We start from the raw sequence: 9,435 nt of genomic DNA on the forward strand, positions 1-9,435 counted from the left end.
ACACATATATCCCTGTATGAGCTACCCTCTTTTAACCCAAACATTACCATTAGACTATTCGATTTCTCGAAGTCTTCGTGTCCTATACCTTTGTTCGACATATCTAGACATGATCTTAAGCCATATCACGTCTCAATTATTTCAGAATCGGATCAACTGTCTTCTCTGTTTACGAGATTCGAAACCGAGACCTTGCTTAATTAGCACAAAGTTTCTTACTAAACTATGCTTAATGGATGGTATGGCTTGTAAAATGAATCATAACATTAGTGGCGTTATTAAGGGATTATTCTTATAATTATTCCCTTTTATTTTGTGAAATTAAAGTAAAACAAAAAACAAATAATAATAATATTATTATTTCATGAATTTGATTTATATTTGAATTAAGAATTATTAATAAAAATATATTTTATACAATACTTAAATTATCACTTTTGTTCTATTTTAGTACTTAAACTTTCAATTTTTTTAAAATCATACCTAACGTTTATTTTTGGTTTTATTTTATTACCTCACCGTTAAAAAATTAGGTACTAAAATGAAACAAAAAAGGTAACAGTGGGGTATTAAAATGAAACAAAAAGTTAACAATGGGTACTAAAATAAAATAAAAAGTAAACATTAGGTATGGTTTTCAAAAAATTGAAAGTTTAGGTACTAAAACAGAATAAAAGTGATAGTTTAGGTACTAAACATGTAGTTTACCCTAAAAAATGATAGCCTGCCCCCATATAAAACTGGGTTGGGAAAAGTCAACTAAAAGGGTAATATTGCCATTTTCTTCCATCTCCCATGCAAGCAACAAACGGTAAACGTGTTGTCTATCTGTACGCCCATATTTAAATGACATCACCAAACAGAGCAAAAACCGGTGAAAAACAAAGAAGAAGCATGAATCTTCCCATTGTCATTTCAGCTTCGATTGCCATTCTCCTTTCCATCGTCTTCTTCCCTCTGCCAAGCTCCAATTGTAACTAAAAATCCAACTTTTTCCCTTCTTTTTTCTCATTCTTCTCATTTTCCACTTCCTTTTTTACCATTCATCAACTGGTTACTCCTTAAAATCCTGATGCATAACCTTCTTTTTTTCTTTTTTTCCCGCAGATTGGCTGCAATGGAGAGCTTCTCTTATTCCATCGACTAAACTAGGTGCTGATTTGATAGTTAAAAATGGGGTCATTTTCACCAGCGACCCTTCTTTTCCTTTTGCCGATTCCATGGCCATTCGTGACGGTAGAATCCTTCGTATTGGAAGCTATTCCTCTCTTCAGGTTGTTTATCTTTCTTTTTCCTTTTTCCCATTTAAACCCCATTTATGTATTTGTGTTTTGGATGTGGTTTTTTCTTTGGCTACTGCGGTTATGCTTTCTTCTTTAACAAAATGAGAATTCAATGTGTTATTCTTTGCCGTTATGGCGACTTTAATTCTATTAATGGAGTTTTATTTTGTTTTATTTTATTTCAGGTATTAAGCTTTGAATGCAGTATTTGTCAGGATATGGCACTAAAGAGCTGAATCTTGAAGGAAAGATCGTGGTGCTCGGATTTATTGATTCTCACGTGCACTTGATCTCTGCAGGACTTCAGATTTTGAAATTTCACCTACTGATATTCTTTTCTTTGTGCCATTTCTTTTTCAAATGGCTTCACCTTCACTGAGCTGATATTGTGCACAGTAGAGACTAGAGATCATTCTTGACTGTTTTTAAATCCCGGTTGTAAATGAAGCACGGACACTTGGAATGGGGGGTTGTCTAAGTGTTGGACATGTGCTCAACACAGGCACTTCTCCGGCACGGCATTTGCGAGGGCTGTTGAAAACTAAATGATTGTGGGTGAATTCCTTATCCTTATAGCCAGCATGCAAGCTCGTAGTCGTGCATCACTATTTTGTAGCCAGTTGCTACAAGATAGAACAGATATCCTGGACAGAAACTTTGCTCGATCTTCATACATGGTAGGGTATGGCAACATGGGATGATAATCAGTCAGTTGAGAACCCTTTAGTTTTATCATAGGTGTCGTTATTACTTATTAGCATGCTGGTATTAAAACTATGGCAGACTAAGAGTTCAGTATTCTTACATGGCATGCCCCTCTAAGTTTCTTCTTTCTCAGACATTAACCATATATAAAAGAAAAGGGATCTCATACGATATCCCTTTCGTTGTCAAACATATCAATCATCTAGATGTTTTCCCAAAACATGCCTATATTTTTTTACTTTTGAGAGGTAGTTTTTTGCTTTTAACGTCCTAGTGAGAGTTTCTGCTTTAGTTTCCTGTTGCAGTTGATATATACTTGAGCAAAATTGAGATCTTCTTGTGTAGGACAGATGGCAGGTGTACAGCTCGAAGGTGTAAATCAGAAAAACGAAGTCGTGAGAAGAGTGAAAGAAGCAGCACGAAGTATCTTCTTTCTCTTCAATTTATGTTTTTTTTTTATGTTTCAATTGTTTCTGGTTAACCGCAAATATTTGTTTTTTGTTCCATTTAATCTGCATTAATGCCAAAAGTAAGCACTTAACCAAATTTCTGAATAGTTTTATGTTTATGCTTTACTTAGTTTATAGGTGCAGAGAGTTAAGAGTTGTCCCTATTTGTTCATTGCTATCCATGACCATGGTCTATGTTGCAACTCTATGTTTTTGTTGAAGTGTCGTGTCTGAAACTCATGTCCAATACATGAAAATAAGAATATGACCACCAAAGATCAGAGGTGAATCTAGGAGGGGGGTAGAAGGGGACATGGTCCCTTCTAAATTGGTAAAATTATGCACACAGTCCCTTTAAAAATTAGAAGTTAGTGGTAAAAAACATTTTGCCCCCCCTTAAAATGATAAAATTATGATTTAGTCCAAAAAATTGTAAAGTTAGAAGCCAATACAGTGGTAAAATCTGACCATACAGGTGTAGTTATATAATTGAAAAAAGTTACTTCCCATGTTTTTGCTTCTTACATGCTTTTGTCAATCTCATGTAACTTTCTCACTTGCCTTGTTCTTCTGAATAATTGTAGATGCCAAAAGGGGTTCATGGATTCTGGGTGGTGGATGAAACAATGATCTTTGGGGAGGGGAACTGCCAGTGGCATCTTGGATAGACGAGGTCACAGCTGATAATCTTGCAAGAAGCTGAAATTTGACTGAGAATATCTATTTATGTCGACATGAGGGTAATTTATATATAGAGCATGGTAATGATGTCTTATTTTGCAGGTTTGGCTGACAAGTATGGATGGTCATATGGGCTTGGCTAATTCGGTGGCGCCAAAGTTGGCTGGAGTCACTAATTTATCAAAAGATCCGAATGGTGGTACAATTATGAGAACAGCTAATGAAGGTATGTGTATTTAGTTGCTTCTGGTTTCAGGGTTGATATTGCTTGGTGGAACAAATACAACCGCTCCCCTCTTGATAGCTAAACAAAAATTGAAAATATAGTCTAAATCTATGTTGCTCTTACTCTTCAATTTTCTCTAAATAAATGTGTCCGTCGTATAGCAAGACACGGGTATAGGAATATGACCCTCTAAGGACACTCCAAGTACATGGAAAAATTTCAAGAAAAATTAAACATACCGGTGTCTGACATATACCCTTATTTGGCACTCATACCTGAATCCAAGGAACATAGGTTTAATGCCCATTTCTTATATCTTATTATCAAAAATAAGGTTTGGCTCTTTTCCTCAACAGATTTCGTTCTGCTTCTCCATGTATGAATGAAGTCTCTGCTGTCTGTTTTTCCTGACTGTCTATATTCTACATAAGCACTTTCTGTAATTTGTTTTCCTTACTTTTTTGCATTGTAGAATCTGAAACTTAGATACACACTGTTTTGAAGAGATGTACTGTTTTTGCAGGCATACTTTTAGTCAAATAAATCCTAGTATGTCGTACTATTTCAGGGAATTTTAGGCTTACAGGTGCCCCCATATGTGTTTGTAGTTTGATCGTGTATGCAATGTCAAGCTATGAATTCCTAGGTTCTTTTTTGATGTAACCTACGTTACTCCGACTTATTTTTTCTTGAAATATCTTTGTCTCTCTCATGTTTGATGCATATTAGACACGGATATGGTGATTGATCCTCCAAATAGGCTAAAAGACTTGGAGAAAAGAAAAAAAATGAACATACGTATAGCAGACACTCCCACTAAGTAACATGTGTAACTAAGCTAACAGGATACAAACTTGTTGCTTATATTAAATTTTGTTCATGACTATGCAGAACCTACTGGTCTGCTGATTGACGATGCAACGGAGCTTATTCTTTCCTGGATTCCGGAGGTCTCTGGTGATGAAAGGAGGGAAGCCATGCTTAGAGCTAGCAGTTTTGCCTTGATTAGGGGTGTCACTGCAGTTGTTGATTTTGGGAGATATTTTCCTGGAGCACCAGTTGAGCATTCGTGGCAGGACTTTTCAGGTTTCACTTAAAATAATTTTCTGGGTCAATGAAAATATCAGATAAATGAACCAATTAATTATAGATATCCTATGTTGCTCGGACTCTTCGTTCCGCTTGAAGTACTCTTATTTTACACCCATACCTAGCACTTATCCAGACATGGATATGTGAGATTAAAAAACCCTTCTGATATGTGGGAATCTTCGTTTGTACAGATGTGTATCAATGGGCTGATTCTTCAGGGAAGATGAAAATCAGAGTGTGCTTATTTTTTCCAATGCAGACCTGGTCGAGGTTATACGTATGACCTCTTGTCTGTTTCCCTCTTCAACATGTAACACATATATTTTACTTTGATTTCTAATTGCATTGAATGACTTCTACGTTACGTGTACGTATACATACTTTTTCTTGCCACCTCTTTGCCTTATTTTTGCCTTATTCTGTTTTACTTTATGCTCAGATTTTCTTCCTTCTCCTTTTCGGTTTATTTATAAGATTTCTTTCGTATCAGAGTGTAATTCATAGGGCAGGCCGTGCTTTGAGTAATTGGATTTACTTTGGTGGTGTTAAAGCTTTTGCTGATAGCTCTCTCGGTTCGAATAGTGCTCTCTTCCATGAGGTGAGAACTTGTGCGTGCGACCTTCGGTAAATTGCAGATGTATGGTCCGAAATTCATGCATTTGTCTAGCACGAAATGTCTTTGGTAGTGTTACAGGCATGGAAATACGTAACGATTTTATCTTGTTTCTTATATTGTAGCTATATTTCGATGACCCTCACAATTTTGGTTTACAAGTTGTAGAATCCGAAAGTCTTTTGAACATGACAATGGCTTCAGACATGTCGGGGCTTCAGGTTGCCAACGGTTAATAACACTCTTACTTTCTTGAGCGAGCCTCTTTTATCTGTTATAGAAACTTACTTCGTGTTTAATTTATTTCAGGTTGCTATCCATGCTATAGGTGATAGAGCAAATGACTTGATCCTTGATATGTATGAATCTGTTGTCTCCAAAAATGGAAAAAGAGATCGGAGATTTAGGGTAACGGTCAAAATTTCGGGAGTTCTTCCTCCACCATGCATGTCCATGCACACAATTTCAGCTTGACCGGGTTTTCTCCTTTTTGATTATGATTTCAGATTGAGCATGCCCTGCATTTGACCCCGGGCACAGCGGCTGCATTTGGCCCCGGGCACAGCGGCTGCATTTATTTCAGTACAGCTTGATTCTTTTTGAGCATGCACACTCTTACTTTCATGATTTGCTTCTATCTGCACTGGCTTTAAATTTCTATACCTGGAATTGGTGTTGGATATATATGGATATATGATTGTCACAAGTATGCTTGATTTTTTTCCTATATTTGAGGATCATACCTCCATATCCATGTCCGAAATGTACCGAACACTGACGCGGGTATCGGACATGGGTGCTTTTGAGAAAACGAAATCCCCCGGTCTTCGTTCCAATGCTTTTAGCAGATGCTTTTCCTGGTTTCATCATGACAGGCACACGATTTCAGCTGCTGGAGCATGCTTTCTCGAGAACGAAATGGGATCTCTATAGAACGGAAAATTCTCTGATTTCATCGTACTGTCAACCGATTCGTGGGACGACTTTGCTACCGAAGGATCTGCATCGGTTAATGCAACATATCTTGGTGGTGTCCAAGCCTATCCATGAAAGCTTTTGATCTTAAAATTGTCGGACTATATCCCAGAAGGTTCATGTTGTGGACTCTTGGAATAGAAGTCATGTTAGCTTTTCTGATAAAAAGTTTTGGGTAAATTATACGTTCATAGGGGATGAAATTACAATGTTCAAATATTTAAGGATTAATTTAAAATGAGAGTCATAGTTTGAGGATTTAATTGGAATGTTTAAAAGTTTAAGGACTAATTTGAAATGAGAGTCATAGTTTGGGGATATATGATGCAATTGGTTATTAAAATTTTAATAATCCAGTGCCTAAAATGAAAGGGTCTCTATAATTCAAGGACTAATGTGTAGTTTAACCTATATAAAAATATCTGTTGGATATTTTGCAGATTCTATAATTAATTAAGTACAAAAATAGATAAATAAATTTGATTATTAATCACTTTAGACACTCCTGGTTCTCGTCGCCATTAACGAAGCAACGATGAGTTCATCTTGTTCACTAACGATTCTCAATCCTTTTCCTCCTAAATCCTCCAAGATTCATTGAATCACGTCATTATCTCCGCCGTCTTACCTCCGTCTCGTCCGCTGTGGTCGATCCTTTCCGGGCTCTGCTGCTGCTTCCACCGATTTCGACTTCGCCTTGCAAGATGCCCTTGAATCTTCTGGAATCGATACCTCTCACGCTAGAGTACTCCTCCTCCTCCTCCTTTTCTACTGTAAAGAGGAAACTATTGTTTGCATTTCGGAATGTAGTTGGAGAAATGTTAGAATTAGTTTAATCTAATGGATTTTTGTCCGTTTTAATACTTAAACTTTTAATTTTTTAAAACTTACGTTAAATTTTGAATACGAGTACTAGAGTAAAACAAGAACTTTTAACAAAAACTTTTAACGTTCTGGTATTAAAATAAAATAAAAAACTAAGTTTATGTATAATTTTGAAAAAATTGAAAGTTTAGGTATTAAAATATACTCAAATTAATAGTTCAGGTACTCAACGAGTAATTTACCCAATATATATATATATATATATATATATATATATATATATACGACTATTAATGATTAATACATTTACAAAATACGAAATTTAAAAAAATGATCAAATTAAAATTTTAATTAATTGCATTATACTCCTCAATCTATTATCCTTATTTCAAATTGGTCTCTAAACTTTTAAACATTTCAATTTATCCTTAAAATATGACTATCATTTTAAATTAGTTCTTAAACTTTTGAACATTTCATTTTCATCCCTAAATTGTGATATTCATTCCAAATTAGTCCCCAACCTTTTTGAATATTTCAATTTTATCCTCAATTATATGTATATACTAATCACATCTCTTGTTAATAAAATCATTAAACCAAGTTATATTATTATATGATTGGGGGGGAAATTAGGTTAAACTATGGTTTAAATGGATTACATATTTGGATGAATTTGGGGATGAAATTGTAATATCTAAAAGTCTAGGGACCAATTTAGAATGAGATTCATATTTTGGGGATGAAATTGGAATGTTCAAAATTTTAAGGACTAATTTAAAATGAGAGTCATAGTTTGAGGACTTAATTGGAATTTTAAAAGTTTAAGGACTAATTTCAAATGATGGTCATAGTTTGGGGATACATGATGCAATTAGCTCTTAAAAGTTTTAATAATCCAGTGCCTAAAATGAAAGGGTCCCTATACTTCAACGACTAATGTGTAGTTTAACCTATATAAAAATATATGTTACATATTTTGCAGATTCTATAATTAATTAAGTACAAAAATAAATAAATAAATTTGATTATTTATCACTTTAGACACTCCTGGTTCTCGTCGCCATTAACGAAGCAACGATGAGTTCATCTTCTTCACTAACGATTCTCAATCCTTTTCCTCCTAAATCCTCCAAGATTCATTCAAACACGTCGTTATCTCCGCCGTCTTACCGCCGTCTCGTCCGCCGATTTCGACTTCGCCTTGCAAGATGCCCTTGAATCTTCTGGAATCGATACCTCTCACGCTAGAGTACTCCTCCTCCTCCTTTTCTACTGTAAAGAGGAAACTATTGTATGCATTTCGGAATGTAGTTGGATAAATGCTAGAATTAATTTAATCTAATGGATTTTGAGTAGTTTTCCATGGAAATTTCTTTTTAAAACTCAGTTGATTGCTTCTAATCAATGTTACATGAACTTTATTCATCCTCTATGTCATTGTTTTGGTTTTTTTATCATCTGCCAAGAGTTGATAAAGTTATGGCTGACTCTCAATTTGATTAGGAATGGAAACTCTCGATTTGAATGTTATAGTTTTAATTCTTGTGGAGGATAGAGGTTTTGATTTAGGTCTTTATGCCCCACTTAGTCACACATATACGAGAACGAACAACATGATAGGTTAAGCTCAATGATGTTTGAATGATATATCAAGTTTGATATAGTTAGTTGTTTAAAGTTTATATCTAAAATGTTTTCTTCTGAATGATCTTTGAGCAGGAGGCCACGAAGGGTTTCGTTTCACAAATTAAAGAATTATCCAATATGGAGAGGGAAACAAGTATTAGTATAAATAGAGGCGTTGATCTCTGGAAAACTGCTCTTTACATAGCAGCGGAGGATGATTCTCTCGTTTCGCATTCTTCCGTTCCTTTGCCGGTGGATGCTTTTCTTGAAAGATTGGACGATCTTTCCATGGGCTACTGCTTTCACTATAATTTGTCATGCAGGTCGTAATGGGAGAATATTTTTGGAGAGCATAGAGAAATATTTGTACGTCAGAAAGGTGTTTGTAAGATTTTTTATTTGCTCATAACTTAATGTCTTACCAAATGGTAAATGCCATTTTCAAGTCTATTGAGCATATAAAGTTGTTTATTTCTTAACTGTTCATGTGACCGTCTGTTTTTCTAACTGGTTAATCCAATAACTTCTTCGCAGGGCTTTTGGAGATCTATGACCAAGAACCAAGCAGAGCCACGAGCCCTCTATCTTCACTCTGTATGAAGGACAGCCTTTCTATCTTATCATTTTTTATTTACTTCTGAATGACATACCCTTTTATGGGGAATTTTTTCTGTTAGTTAATCTTTACGGTTTGAGAAGATTTTGATGCATCGTTCAGGTTCTGCTTTAATGCTATCGCTCATACACAGTGAGATCCTGAAAATGTTTCAAATGTGGGGCCTTTTGGATTTTGATGTAGAGATTTTCTTTCCTCGTGATCATGATGGTCTTCCGAGAGCCTATGATAAGCAAAAGAGCAAAGATCTGATCAGCCCCACATATTGACAGTACAAATGTTATTGGAAGAGGTGATTTTTATACTCTTGCCCTTTGATTTCTTACATTTTTATACATTAA

At 35.3% G+C, this 9,435-nt stretch overlaps 1 protein-coding gene and 1 long non-coding RNA gene across 2 annotated transcripts; both read left to right on the forward strand.

The window, feature by feature from the left end:
* The first annotated feature begins 963 nt into the window (after positions 1 to 963).
* On the forward strand, positions 964 to 1,730 carry LOC120205108. Its single transcript, XR_005524003.1, has 3 exons — positions 964 to 973; positions 1,108 to 1,274; positions 1,489 to 1,730. It is a non-coding gene; the product is annotated as an uncharacterized LOC120205108 (long non-coding RNA).
* Positions 1,731 to 3,115: 1,385 nt separating this feature from the next.
* Positions 3,116 to 8,808, forward strand: LOC120205063 (protein LONG AFTER FAR-RED 3-like). Its single transcript, XM_039205006.1, has 11 exons — positions 3,116 to 3,128; positions 3,221 to 3,344; positions 4,236 to 4,430; positions 4,628 to 4,713; positions 4,927 to 5,034; positions 5,175 to 5,270; positions 5,359 to 5,457; positions 5,556 to 5,631; positions 5,925 to 6,057; positions 7,987 to 8,143; positions 8,572 to 8,808. Exons 2-11 carry the CDS (start codon positions 3,236 to 3,238, stop codon positions 8,806 to 8,808), a joined length of 1,296 nt encoding a protein of 431 aa, XP_039060937.1. The 5' UTR covers positions 3,116 to 3,128; positions 3,221 to 3,235.
* Positions 8,809 to 9,435: the final 627 nt, after the last annotated feature.

The sequence above is a fragment of the Hibiscus syriacus genome, unplaced genomic scaffold, assembly GCF_006381635.1.
Source record: "Hibiscus syriacus cultivar Baekdansim isolate YM2019G1 unplaced genomic scaffold, ASM638163v2 tig00012104_pilon, whole genome shotgun sequence".
NCBI lineage: Eukaryota > Viridiplantae > Streptophyta > Magnoliopsida > Malvales > Malvaceae > Hibiscus > Hibiscus syriacus.